This window comes from Polypterus senegalus, chromosome 1 (assembly GCF_016835505.1).
Source record: "Polypterus senegalus isolate Bchr_013 chromosome 1, ASM1683550v1, whole genome shotgun sequence".
Taxonomy (NCBI): Eukaryota; Metazoa; Chordata; class Cladistia; order Polypteriformes; family Polypteridae; genus Polypterus; species Polypterus senegalus.
The window spans coordinates 17,712,661-17,726,770 of NC_053154.1; the positions used below are offsets into that span (position 1 = coordinate 17,712,661).

The 14,110-nt window shown below is 41.8% G+C and overlaps 1 protein-coding gene across 2 annotated transcripts in view; it reads left to right on the forward strand.

The window, feature by feature from the left end:
* Positions 1-3,325: 3,325 nt before the first annotated feature.
* Positions 3,326-14,110, forward strand: part of LOC120523249 (lamin tail domain-containing protein 1-like) — a 167,509-nt gene continuing 156,724 nt past the window's right edge. For both annotated transcript variants that reach the window (XM_039744372.1, XM_039744383.1), the window contains exon 1: positions 3,326-3,383. In XM_039744372.1, coding sequence (XP_039600306.1) covers positions 3,350-3,383 — 34 coding nt within the window. In that variant the 5' untranslated portion in view covers positions 3,326-3,349. The remainder of the gene's footprint in view (positions 3,384-14,110) is intronic.

The following is a 14,110-nucleotide window of genomic DNA, read 5'->3' on the forward strand; positions in this document are numbered from 1 at the left end:
CATAAAGATCATGTCTCATCTCCATAGTATTTCTCTCCCAGGATTTTTTTTTTTATAATAGAGAGACAATGACAATAAAGTGCTTGAGCTTGAGCTTGAACGTTTTGATTTATCTTCATATCTGCATTTTCATTGGACCTTCTGTATAATAAAGTTTTTTTGACTGTCTGATGTTAATGTCACTGAAAGCATAAGGACATTTTAGTTCCCAGGACGTGTGTGATGTAATCACAAGTAAAATGGTAACATCTAGGAGATTTTAAAGAGTCGAAAAAATGACGAAAGAGCAGTGGCATGGGTACCACCCTTATACTGATGAGCAAGTATAGGGTGGTCCAGTTCTAATTTTGCAATTTTCATTACGCTATAACTTATGAAGTTTATTACATAGAAAATCATCCGAAAAATCCCGGATCATCGAGAAGTGTGTGAACTGACGACATGAAGAATCGTCTTCACGCCGAACTGGAATCTTCCCCGCATAAATCAAAGTCATCCAGACATAATTAGATCTGGACCGCCCTGTATTGACTGGAATTCATTCCATTTTTAATGCATACATTAAAGAGTCAGAAATTCCACCCAGATTATTTGTATGCCATTACGATTGCCGCACACCATTAGGGACAATACAATACGATACAACTCAATTTAGTTTTGTAAATCACACAAGAAGTGTCGCAATGGGCTTTAACAGGCCCTGCCTCTTGACAGCCCCCCAGCCTTGACTCTCAAAAAAGATAAGAAAACACCCTTGTAGGGAAAAAATGGAAGAATCCTTGGGAAAGGCAGTTCAAAGAGAGACCCCTTACCAGGTAGGTTGGGTGTGCAGTTAAAAAAAGGGGGTCCATACAATACACGGAACAGAACACAAGTAATCCTCACAGTGGCGTAGCATAGTGGGGGCAGCAGGGCGGCCCGCCCCGGGCGGCACTTTTAGGGGGCGGCAAAGAATTATTTTATATTTTAGTCTTTTAAATTGAAATACCTAAATAAGGGGGTGGCGAAATTTTCCTCCGCCCTGGGCGGCTGACACCCACGCTACGCCACTGAATCCTCAATATATATAATATAATAGTGCAATAGAAATATTACAAGTATAGAGCAGAATTCAACACGAGATGATATCACAGAACACAATTTGGATTTGTTCAGAGTCTTGGAGACCTCGGCCATTAAGCTGCCTCCCCCCATTGGCCATTCCATAGTGCTGGGCCAGCCATTGTGATGAAAGGACCCCTCTACCTGATGATTCCTGCGACCCCCCCCCATCTCACAGCACCTCTTGAATGGCTCAGGTAAGCCAAGTTATACCACTGCAAAGCATTAGGGGGCACTGTGCTAACTTGTCTCTTGTTTCCCACACAGCACGGAGCCGTCGCTAGGAGACAACACAGAGCTCCGCCCCTCCCTGCAGCAGGCCTATATAAGAGGAGAGCTGAGGAACGGAGACCATCTTATGACCCAAGCCAGGAAATGAGACAGAACCCTCTGTGATTGCTAACTTGTGACAAGCACTTGTTTGTGTTGTTTTGTGTCCTTTTTTGCTTGAATTTGTTCATTATTAGATGGGGTTTTGGTAGGGTTGGCACCCCAACAATTCCTCTGCCTCCAGTGATTTCTTCAGATGACAGCATGTACAGGGATGTGGCGTGGTAGAAGAATCTCTTGAATCTCTACTTTAACTTCTCCTGGTGTGTCAGAACCAAAATGGGACACATTGCTTTCATTGAGATTACCACCGGCATCTGACAGGGCTGCATCCTCTTGCCAATACTTTTCGGCACTCCGCTTGACTTTATCATGAGAACATCCATCCATCCATTATCCAACCCGCTATATCCTAACCACAGGGTCACGGGGGTCTGCTGGAGCCAATCCCAGCCAACACAGGGCGCAAGGCAGGAAACAAACCCCGGCCAGGGCGCCAGCCCACTGAAGAGCATGAGAACAGCAACAGCATATATTAGAGTGGGCATCAGCTAGACAGACTGTGATCGCCTGACTAATCTCGATTTCGCTGACGATTTTGTTCTATTGGCTGTGGATGACGCTCAACTCCTGAACACCACAACAAAGCTCTACCAGGAAGCAAACAGTATCAGTTTGAAAATTACTTCTGAGAAGTCAAAGCTCACGAAGACTGGAAGTTCAGGGGAATACCACCGTTAGAGCCATGCAATTGAGGATGGTAGACAAGTTCATATATCCAGGGAGCATGGTCTGCCATGATGGCAACACAAAGAACGACGTCCAAGGCCGTATTGGAAAGGCCTCAGCCATGTTCCACCTCCTCCAATCCATCTGGATGTCAGCATCGATCTACCTCAAGATCAAGCTATAATTGTACGCCTCCATCGTTATCCCGATAACAATGTACACAAGTGAGACTTGGCAGATTGAAGATCAATGTATTCCACCATTACTGCCTGCAGTGGATCCTCAAGGTCCTCAAGACCAATGAGGAAGTTGTACAGCGGAGCCTATTTAGCCAGCCATATTCTTCGTATGCCCTGCCACCAGATACTTGAGTAGCCATGAGCTGGGTACTTCAAGGGGACAAACGGGCAGGGGGGGTGACCTCAAAATACCAGGCAACAAACTTTCATCGGCGACCTCAAACTAGTCGACGTGTCTTGGGAAGAAGCTGAAGCACTTGCAGGGGACTGACAGCAGTGCAGAGAAACGCGTTGCCTGATATACACAACAGCACGAGTAGTAACACTGTATTTACAAATCCTATACCAAATGGCATATAACAGACATAACAAACACTTGGACACACGGACACACAGACACTCATCCTTTTATTAAGGAGGGCTGCAGATGGTTTTTGTCTGCTTTGACAAGTGGAAGTGAATTCAGATGTTGTGTTTGTTCCACCGCTCATTTGACAGGGCTGTGATGGGGCAAGAAGAAGATTTTCTACCTGTCAGCAGAAGAGTATTATATGTTGCCTGGATCACTTCTTGAAGTTCTAAGGTGCAATTAGTTTTAATTCTGAAGTGTAAGAAGTGTTGAATTATTTTAGTATAGATGGGTAAGGAGAGTGCTTCTTCACAAAAGTATAGCCAGGCACGGGGATTAACGAAAGCCACAGGAGTTCAGGAATTTCTGGAGAATTGCCAGTTTGTATAATTAGGAAGTTTCCGTAAATTCACAGCAAGGTCCTGTATATTAGAAGAATACATGGCTGAACCACGAAGGCCGAGCTGTCTCCTTTAATTAAGTTCTGGAAGAATGAGTCACCGTGAAAAGTCCCTCCTCTCCGGACTGCTGCTTGGCAACAGTAAACAAAAAAATTTGCAGGCCTGCAGCCCAGGAGCCAATTTGGAAAGCAGGGGACCTCATGACAGAGAAGCCAATTGCTGTCAATAAGTGTGGTGAGTAATAAAACATGGGGGCTGGAAAACTGGGCCAAACTTGCTGTCTTACTTGCTGTCTAATTGGTTTCCTAATCAACTTGCAACTGAACTTACATGCTTATTTGAATTTTGCAATATGTGGTTTAGCAAATAAAGCTACAAAAATAAAAATGTTCAGCTTTCTGATCACAGAAAGAATTTATTAGAATAATAAATGGCAACTGTAAAGAACTAATGTTTTATTCTTGCACCATTTTTATATCACAATTGGTAATGGAAAGTCCAATAAGAATGGATAGATAGATACAGTAGATAGATAGATAGATAGAGTGGTGTGAAAAACTATTTGCCCCCTTCCTGATTTCTTATTCTTTTGCATGTTTGTCACACAAAATGTTTCTGATCATCAAACACATTTAACCATTAGTCAAATATAACACAAGTAAACACAAAATGCAGTTTTTAAAAAGATTTTTTATTATTTAGGGAGAAAAACAAATCCAAACCTACATGGCCCTGTGTGAAAAAGTAATTGCCCCCTTGTTAAAAAATATCCTAACTGTGGTGTATCACACTTGAGTTCAATTTCCGTAGCCACCCCCAGGCCTGATTACTGCCACACCTGTTCAATCAAGAAATCACTTCAATAGGAGCTGCCTGACACAGAGAAGTAGACCAAAAGCACCTCAAAAGCTAGACATCATGCCAAGATCCAAAGAAATTCAGGAACAAATGAGAACAGAAGTAATTGAGATCTATCAGTCTGGTAAAGGTTATAAAGCCATTTCTAAAGCTTTGGGACTCCAGCGAACCACAGTGAGAGCCATTATCCACAAATGGCAAAAACATGGAACAGTGGTGAACCTTCCCAGGAGTGGCTGGCCAACCAAAATTACCCCAAGAGCGCAGAGACAACTCATCCGAGAGGTCACAAAAGACCCCAGGACAACGTCTAAAGAACTGCAGGCCTCATTTGCCTCAATTAAGGTCAGTGTTCATGACTCCACCATAAGAAAGAGACTGGGCAAAAACAGTCTGCATGGCAGATTTCCAAGACGCAAACCACTGTTAAGCAAAAAGAACATTGGGGCTCGTCTCAATTTTGCTAAGAAACATCTCAATGATTGCTAATACTTTTGGGAAAATACCTTGTGGACTGATGAGACAAAAGTTGAACTTTATGGAAGGCAAATGTCCGTTACATCTGGCGTAAAAGGAACACAGCATTTCAGAAAAGAACATCATACCAACAGTAAAATATGGTGGTGGTAGTGTGATGGTCTGGGGTTGTTTTGCTGCTTCAGGACCTGGAAGGCTTGCTGTGATAGATGGAACCATGAATTCTACTGTCTACCAAAAATCCTGAAGGAGAATGTCCGCCATCTGTTCGTCAACTCAAGCTGAAGCGATCTTGGGTGCTGCAACAGGACAATGACCCAAAACACACCAGCAAATCCACCTCTGAATGGCTGAAGAAAAACAAAATGAAGACTTTGGAGTGGCCTAGTCAAAGTCCTGACCTGAATCCAATTGAGATGCTATGGCATGACCTTAAAAAGGCGGTTCATGCTAGAAAACCCTCAAATAAAGCTGAATTACAACAATTCTGCAAAGATGAGTGGGCCAAAATTCCTCCAGAGCGCTGTAAAAGACTCATTGCAAGTTATCACAAACGCTTGATTGCAGTTATTGCTGCTAAGGGTGGCCCAACCAGTTATTAGGTTCAGGGGGCAATTACTTTTTCACACAAGGCCATGTAGGTTTGGATTTTTTTCTCCCTAAATAATAAAACCATCATTTAAAAACTGCATTTTGTGTTTACTTGTGTTATATTTGACTAATGGTGAAATGTGTTTGATGATCAGAAACATTTTGTGTGACAAACATGCAAAAGAATAAGAAATCAGGAAGGGGGCAAATAGTTTTTACACACCACTGTAGATAGATAGATAGATAGATAGATAGATAGATAGATAGATAGATAGATAGATAGATAGATAGATAGATAGATAGAGTTGTGTTTGAAAGTTTGTGAACCCTTTAGAATTTTCTATATTTCTGCATAATTATGACCTAAAACATCATCAGATTTTCACTCAAGTCCTAAAAGTAGATAAAGAGAAACCAATTAAACAAATGAGACAAAAATATTATACTTGGTCATTTATTTATTAAGGAAAATGATCGAATATTACATATTTGTGAGTGGCAAAAGTATGTGAACCTTTGCTTTCAGTATCTGGTGTGACCCCCCCTTTGCAGTAATAACTACAACTAAACGTTTCCGGTAACTTTTGATCATTCCTGCACACAATTGTATCCTATTCCTCCGTACAGAACAGCTTCAACTCTGGGATGTTGGTGGGTTTCCTCACATGAACTGCTCACTTCAGGTCCTTCCACAACATTTCGATTGGATTAAGGTCAGGACTTTGACTTGGCCATTCCAGAACATTCACTTTATTCTTCTTTAACCATTCTTTGGTAGAACGACTTGTGTGCTTAGGGTCGTTGTCTTGTTGCATGACCCACCTTCTCTTGAGAGTCAGTTCATGGACAGATGTCCTGACATTTTCCTTTAGAGTTCTCTGATATAATTCAGAATTCATTGTTCCGTCAATGCTGGCAAGCCGTCCTGGCCCAGATGCAGCACAACAGGCCCAAACCATGATACTACCACCACCATGTTTCACAGATGGGATAAGGTTCTTATGCTGGAATGCAGTGTTTTCCTTTCTCCAAACATAACGCTTTTCATTTAAACCAAAAAGTTCTATTTTGGTCTCATCCGTCCACAAAACATTCTTCCAATAGCCTGCTGGTTTGTCCACGTGATCTTTAGCAAACTGCAGATGAGCAGCAATGTTTTTTTGGAGAGCAGTGGCCTTCTCCTTCAACCCTGCCATGCACACCATTGTTGTTCAGTGTTCTCCTGATGGTGGACTCATGAACATGAACATTAGCCAATGTGAGAGAGGCCTTCAGTTGCTTAGAAGTTACCCTGGGGTCCTTTGTGACCTCGCCGACTATTACACGCCTTGCTCTTGGAGTGATCTTTGTTGGTCGACCACTCCTGGGGAGGGTAACAATGGTCTTGAATTTCCTCCATTTGTACACAATCTGTCTGACTGTGGATTGGTGGAGTCCAAACTCTTTAGAGATGGTTTTGTAACCTTTTCCAGCCTGATGAGCATCAACAACTCTTTATCTGAGGTCCTCAGAAATCTCCTTTGTTCGTGCCATGATACACTTCCACAAACATGTGTTGTGAAGAGCAGACTTTGATAGATCCTGTTCTTTAAATAACACAGGGTGCCCACTCACACCTGATTGGCATCCCATTGACTCGAATTTCACCTTCAAACTAACTGATCATCCGTGAGGTTCACATACTTTTGCCACTCACAAATATGTAATATTTGATCATTTTCCTCAATAAATAAATGACCAAGTATAATATTTTTGTCTCATTTGTTTAACTGGTTTCTCTTTATCTACTTTTAGGACTTTAGTGAAAATCTGATGATGTTTTAGGTCATATTTATGGAGGAATATAGAAAATTCTAAAGGGTTCACAAACTTTCAAGCACAACTGTAGATAGATAGATAGATAGATAGATAGATAGATAGATAGATAGATAGATAGATAGATAGATAGATAGATAGATAGATAGATAGAATTAGTCCCCTAGGATTAATTTGGATTTTTACTTTTGCCTAATTTATTGATACGATTCCAGAATTTTCGAGTAATTAAAAAAGAAATACATGCATGTCAGAAAATTCTATTTATGAAAGAATCCCACCATTGTTTTTTCTCTGGTAAATGAGTCAGATTTATTAATGTAAGTTTTAATAAACCATAACCATAGCTTGGCAGGTGTTCATTTCTCCTTAACATACAGTATATCATTTATTTTATTATTTGCACTATGCAAATTACATTTTGCATATTAATTACCTGGGTAAGCTTGGTTGTTCTGAAAATGAATGTGCTTAGATGGCATTATAAAATTATAATTTGTGTAAGTTTCACAAAGAAAAAAAAAAACTTTTTGTCAGCAGTGCCTGAACTACTGTTCTGAAAATGGCATTTCACAGTAATGTGTTCTACCTTAAGACTCATAAATACATCGTCTATAAATGAGTGCAGAAATATGTGTGAGATTAACTCCATGATGTCTGTGGTGTAAGTAGGAAACTGAGGAATTGAGCTCCATAGTGAATCATTAGGTCTCCGATAGCCTGTAGTCAGTCATTTACATGCACACACAAAATTGGGATAAGACGAGTGTCACAGAAGCTACTCAATAAATAAAGAAGAGTCCTGAGCCGTCATTATATCCAAACTCCAAACATGGACGCCCTTTATTTGCACCTGCGAGTCCCATGTGCTCTTGTTAATACAGTATGACAGACTGACTGACTGAATCATTCCTTTTATCACCTAGGTTCATTTACATATAATGATTATGACGAATTTGAAACAAACCAATTGTCACGTTTCAGCCGGGGTTCCTTTCCTATTTTTACACCCTTTTTTGTTGATTTTTGAATCATTTATTGATTTTGATGTTTCCTTTAGTTTATCATCTGCTTTGTTGTTTCGGCCTGTGTTATGTTCCATGTGTTTTGTGGGTGGTCCCTCAAGAGGTGGGGCCACATGCCAATCATGGCCAGGAGCTGCCTCCCACCCTATAAATTCGAAGGGTCTTCCACAGCTCCCGAATATGTTTGTGGTGTGGTGAGCTCTCCTTGTGTTGTGTGTACTTTGATAACTATTGTGGTTTTTTGGACTTTGATCTTCTTGACCACCCTCTTTAGATATCGTTTTGGAATTTTAGTTCTCTTTGGATTGCCTTGTATGCCAACATTTTGTCATTGTGTTCCACCAAGCCCTTTTATTACAGAGTAATTTTGGTTAATAAATAGTTTATTTATGAAGATCCTGTATTTGCCCTATTACTAGCTGGATTTTGATGGCTTTTATGCTTCTGGTGGGCATTTTTGGGAGACTTGTTACTTTCTTATAAGGTCCGCACTATTTTAGTGGTGCTGAAGCACAACACCAATCAGCAAACAGATAAATGGTGTGGTCCACAAACACACCTCTGAAATAAGTCTTGTGTAAAGTCCCAAGTAGTTCATCATTAACAGTCATGAGCAATGGCGTTGCCAGCTTGCACCCTGAGGTGGGCCCCTCCTGTCTAGTTTAACTGTTAGTAATTTATTCGCAACTCGATCCTGGTGGCCAGCTGGGCAGTGGTGACCAGGACCGCGTCACTATCAGATCACACGCTGGTGACAAGTAAACCGGCTCTCTGAATGGATTTTGCGATAACTTTTTAAAATTGCTTTATTAGAGGTGCTGTAAGTTAGCAAAAATAAAATAAATTATGGCAATGGAATATGGGAGGTGTGGGTAGTAGTATTAGTACATAAATATACAATATGTAAGATATGGACCCGCTTGCTTTTCCAGGACAACTTTGTGAAGGAAAATGATTAATATGTAACGTAAGCTAGGAAGTAGAAACTGTTCTGTGCTATAAAATGAAGCCATTTGAGTTTGTAACAAATTAAAACAACAACACCGGCTGACTGGATACTACTACACAATCGTCCTGTTTACGCAAGTTCTGAATGTAGAGAAAAGCCAAGCAAAATGACACCTCTTATTGGCTAACTAAAAAGATTACACTATGCAAGCTTTCGAGGCAACTCAGACCCTTTCTTCAGGCAAAATGTAATCAATTCTGAGAAAATGGATGTCATAAGTGAGGTGTCAATGGTTCCAAGGAATTTGTCATTTCAGTAGGAGTTTGCTTAGTCGTATATACACAAATGTGAAAAGGTTTGGGACTCGACTTTCAACAAAAAAGATAACAGTGGTATGTCTTTCATTTCCTAGGAACATCTGAGCACTGCGGTGTTTTCCGAACAAAGATTTTTAGTGAAGCAGTATTTAGTTGTATGAAATTAAATCAAATGTGAAAAACTGGCTGTGCACAAATGTGGGTCCCCTTGTCATTGTGCTGATTTGAATGCCTGTCCCTGCTCAATGCTGATTATTTACAACACCAAATTGGTTGGATGAGCTCGTGAAGCCTTGAACTTCATAGACAGGAGTGTCCAATCATGAGTGGTAAAAGGTATTTAAGGTGGTCAATTGCAAGTTGTGCTTCCTTCCCTTTGATTCTCCTCTGAAGAGCGATAGACAGCATGGGATCCTCAAAGCAACTCTCAAAAGATCTGAAAACAAAGATTGTTGAGTCTCCTGGTTTACGGGAAGACTACAAAAAGCCATCTCAGAGGTTTAAACTGTCAGTTTCAACTGTAAGGAATGGAATTAGGAAATGGAAGGCCACAGGCACAGTTGCTGTTAAACCAACCTCAGGTCTTGCAGGCCAAGAAAAATACAGGAGTGGCATATGATCAGGATTGTGAGAATGGTTACAGACAACCCACAGATCACCTCCAAAGACCTGCAGGAACATCTCGCTGCAGATGGTGTATCTGTACATCGTTCTACAATTCAGTGCAATTTGCACAAAGAACATCTGTATGGCAGGGTGATGAGTAAGAAGCCCTTTCTGCACTCACACCACAAACAGAGTCGCTTGTTGTATGCCAATGCTCATTTAGACAAGCCAGATTCATTTTGGAACAGAGTCAATGTAGGCTCTGATTGGGGCTCTAGAGAGATTGTGAGGAGTGTCTGGGCTTGTAAGTGTCCTGTTAAAAACCAAGATCCCAGCCTTTAATGACCTCTTGGGCTCAGCCATCAGCAATGTGTCTGTCTGCGGACTGAGTGTTGACTTCATCGAGAGGTTTGAAGTCAGTAGATGGATTGGGAGAGCATGGGGGGGGTCATGAGGTTGCTGGAAAGGGGTGTGTGGCGCTCCCGATATCTATGCAAAAGGACGAAGGTCCAAGTCTTTAGAGTCCTGGTGCTTCCTGTCTTGCTATATGGTTGTGATACATGGACGCTATCCAGTGACCTGAGATGAAGAATGGAATCCATTGGTACTGTCTCTCTCTGGAAAATCCTTGGGTACCGCTGGTTTGACTTTGTGTTGCTCATGGAGTCCCAAATGAGGCACATTATCTGCATTGTGAGGGAGTGTCAGTTATGGCACTATGGCCATGTGGCGCGTTTCTCCGAGGGTGATCCAGCTCGTAGGATCTTCATTGTTGGGGACCCGAGTGGCTGGACCAGGCCAAGGGGACGCCCAAGTAACACCTGGTTGTGGCAGATAGAGGGTCATTTCCAGAGGGTGAGACTGGACCGCATGTCTACCTGGGGGGTTGCCAACCGTTTCGTTGTGTGGTGGGTGCGGTAACAGACTGTACCAGTGCATGCTCCCCAACCTGACTTGACTTGACTATTGTGTAATATGTGAGCTGTCTATGTGAGAATATTAGATGTGTGCTTTTTAAAAGTGCAGTTTTGAGCATTGTTTAGTGTACTGGAATGTCATGGTATGTGTTATGAGATGACAATAAAAGAATCTTGTCTTATCTTACGTACTCATCCCTCACCAGTGTGAACTTCATGGATGGGTTGTGCTAAAATCCACTAAAACCACTAATATGAGGTGAGACACAACAATAACCGGACTGGGCTTGGGGCTTTCCTGGAAAACCGTCTGGAGGTCAGCTGGATGTGAATCATAGAACTATATTCCCTCCTACACAGCCTCCCAAACCGCCGACCAGCTAGGTATATCCTGTGAATAGCCCAGTTAGTATTTACACAACAATCACTACACGAGTTGCCTCGATAATGTTGGGTGAAAAAAGCGAACAGCGAGACAAGACAAGACAACGCTCCCGCGCACAATGCTTTTTACATAAAGCAGTTTTTGACTGACAGAAACATTCCTGTCCTCGATCATCCTCCCTATTCGCCCGATTTAGCTCCCTGTGATTTTTACTTGTTCCAGATAATCTAAAGTGACCTGAAGAGAACTCATTTTTCTTCAGTGGATGAAGTGAAGACAGAAACGGTAATCCTGTTGAAGAGCCTCAAGCAAGAAGACTTCCAGCTCTGTTTCAATCAAAGGAAGATGCGTATGGAGCGGTGTAGAGATCGGGACGGGGGAGAATATAGAAGGTGACAAGGTTTAAAATGCTGTAATTAATCAATAAATATATTTTTTTTAACCAATCCGGTTATTTTTGTGTCTCACCTCGTATATTAAGCATTTAAAATACCCAGAACCTTCATCTCACTTAACAGTAAATCCAAAACTGCATGGGCTTGAAGCCTACACTACCCACGTAAGTGAAACAGTCCATCATTTGACATTTTCACTCATACTGGGAGGACATTGGAGTTCTAAACTAAAACTGATGGAGAATATGCAAATTCTATTGATCAGAAATGATTATGAGCTCTTGCAGTTGTAAGCCACTGTGCCAGCATGATGCTCATAAATGAAATTATCTTTACTAGGAAACATGTGGACGTCCAGTCCTCAAAGACGGGTGGTTCATGTGGTTCTTTTTGCTTCTGCATATGTGTGATGATTTCTTCTTGCACTTAATGTTGAAGTTGATGGTTCTGGTGGTTTATGTAGAGCAAACAGCCCTTTTCCATTTTGGCAACACCATCTTTTCTTTCCGCCATGAAACCATTATGGTCCACAGCCAGCACATTGCCGGTCCAACTTTCCTAAGTAGTGCTCATCAGAAGTACAAAGTACAGCTTGTTTGTCTCTGTTGTGCTCGTTGCTACAATCCACTCCTGCATTAAACGCCTTCTGTTATGTTTGTGCCGCTCACAGTTACACGAGTGGGGACCCAAAAAATACAAAATTTAAAACATAATCATATACAGTCAACCCTCGTTTATCGCGGTTAATCCGTTCCAGACTCTACCGTGATAAATGAATTTTCGCGAAGTAGGATTCTTTATTTATAAATTGAATATTTTCACAGTTAGAGTATAGAAAACCTGTTTACGACCTTCTAAATACATTTTTAACATTATTAGAGCCCTCTAGACATGAAACAACACCCTTTGGTCACCATTACACTCATATTACTCAATATATTAGACAAAATAAGAGAAAATAAGACATATTAGACGTTACAAATATCATATTACTAGGCTCACTCGCCTTTTAAGGCGACCGACTTTTATCCTCAATTTTTGTGCGCTCCATGTGTACATCAGGCATGTACGTGTAGGGAATGAGAACATTAAAGTGCCCATTCATAACATCTCCCGAAAACCTAAGTTTTTTTTTATCCCCTCAAGTGCCTGTCCAAAGTCGTACAATGTCAGCCCGAATCTGTACCGCTAAAGACGGAGTTTCATGCACTAAATAAGCTATAGATGAGAATAAGCAAGCACCATCTCCCCTGATATTTACTACGCGGTGAGGCATTTGTACTCCATCAACATTCATTATTTCCAGAGACATAATTTTGTCTGTTTTTCCAGTGCATCGCGCACAAAAGCAAGGGAACGATGAGAGCACCAGAACTCTGCTCACATCGCGTCGCTTCGTACCTCAAGCCGCAAGTTGTAAGTCTGTGATAAGCGGAATACGCTTTGCACTCACAGAATGGAAGGACAATCCCGAACGCTTTTATATAGTAGATTATTGTACTGTACATTTAATTACACACAACCACTAACCTATGAAGGCACGACCTCAGTAGGAGAGTCTTCAGGTGGTGCAGTATCTTCAGCAGGTGCGTTGTTGTCCTCAGTGAAGAAGTACTAGGAGTAGGCAGTGGGTGTCTGGGTGCGCGGCTGAAGAACATCTTGATAGGCAGTTGCTGGCGCTGTCTTTTCATATGCGTGAGGAGGCTTTTGTAGGGTATTGCCATCTTTGATCATATCCAAGAGTTTCACCTTCTTCTGGATAGTAAGCATCTTCCTCCGGCGCTTAGTTTTATTCTAAGAAGGCTTAGAAAAAGCAGCACGTTTAGGAGCCATCGTGGGGCTTAGATAAAAGTTCTCAGAAAGCGCATGCGTGAGTGGACGTAAGTGTGTATGAGAAAAAAATCGCGATAGAGTGAAGCCGCAAAAGTCGAAGCGTGATATAGCGAGGGATCACTGTATTTCTTAGCACATTTCCAAAATTTGATCACCCTCAAAATCCTCTCCCTGAGACTCATTCCCTTGTCCCACCACTTTTTCCATTGTTCAAAACTGTTCTGAAACTCTTGCACAGTGATGATAGCCTTCAGTGCCTCCGTCGTTTGCTTCTTGACCTCCTCTACATCCTGAAAACGCTTTCCTTGAAGGTTCCTCTTCATTCTTGGAAATAAGAACAAAATTGCAGGGCTCAAGGTCCAGGGAGTAGGGGTGATGGGAAACCATCGTCATCCCGTTTTCCGTGAGAAACTGCCGCATGATCAATGCTGTGTTGGTGGGAGTGTTGTCGTGATGCAGAAGCCACTCGCCTGATTGCCACAATTCAGGGCGTTTTCTCCGCACTGCATCACACAATCGCTTGAGCGTGTCACTAGAATAACACGAAGATTTCAAAAAGGTTTGGGGCAGCCACCCATATATTGTGCCCTGACTGCAAAAGGGTTGTTAATTGATGAGTTGTATTCAGGTTTGAGTCCAGAACAGATCTGATTAGAGAGTGAGAATATGGTGGGCTTAAAGGCTGGGACAGGAAGTGACATCATCAGGACCAGAACCGGAAGCGGTATCATTGGGACCAGAAGTGACATCGAGAACGGCTCCAAAACCAAGTGGCGTCAACAATAGTGCCAGT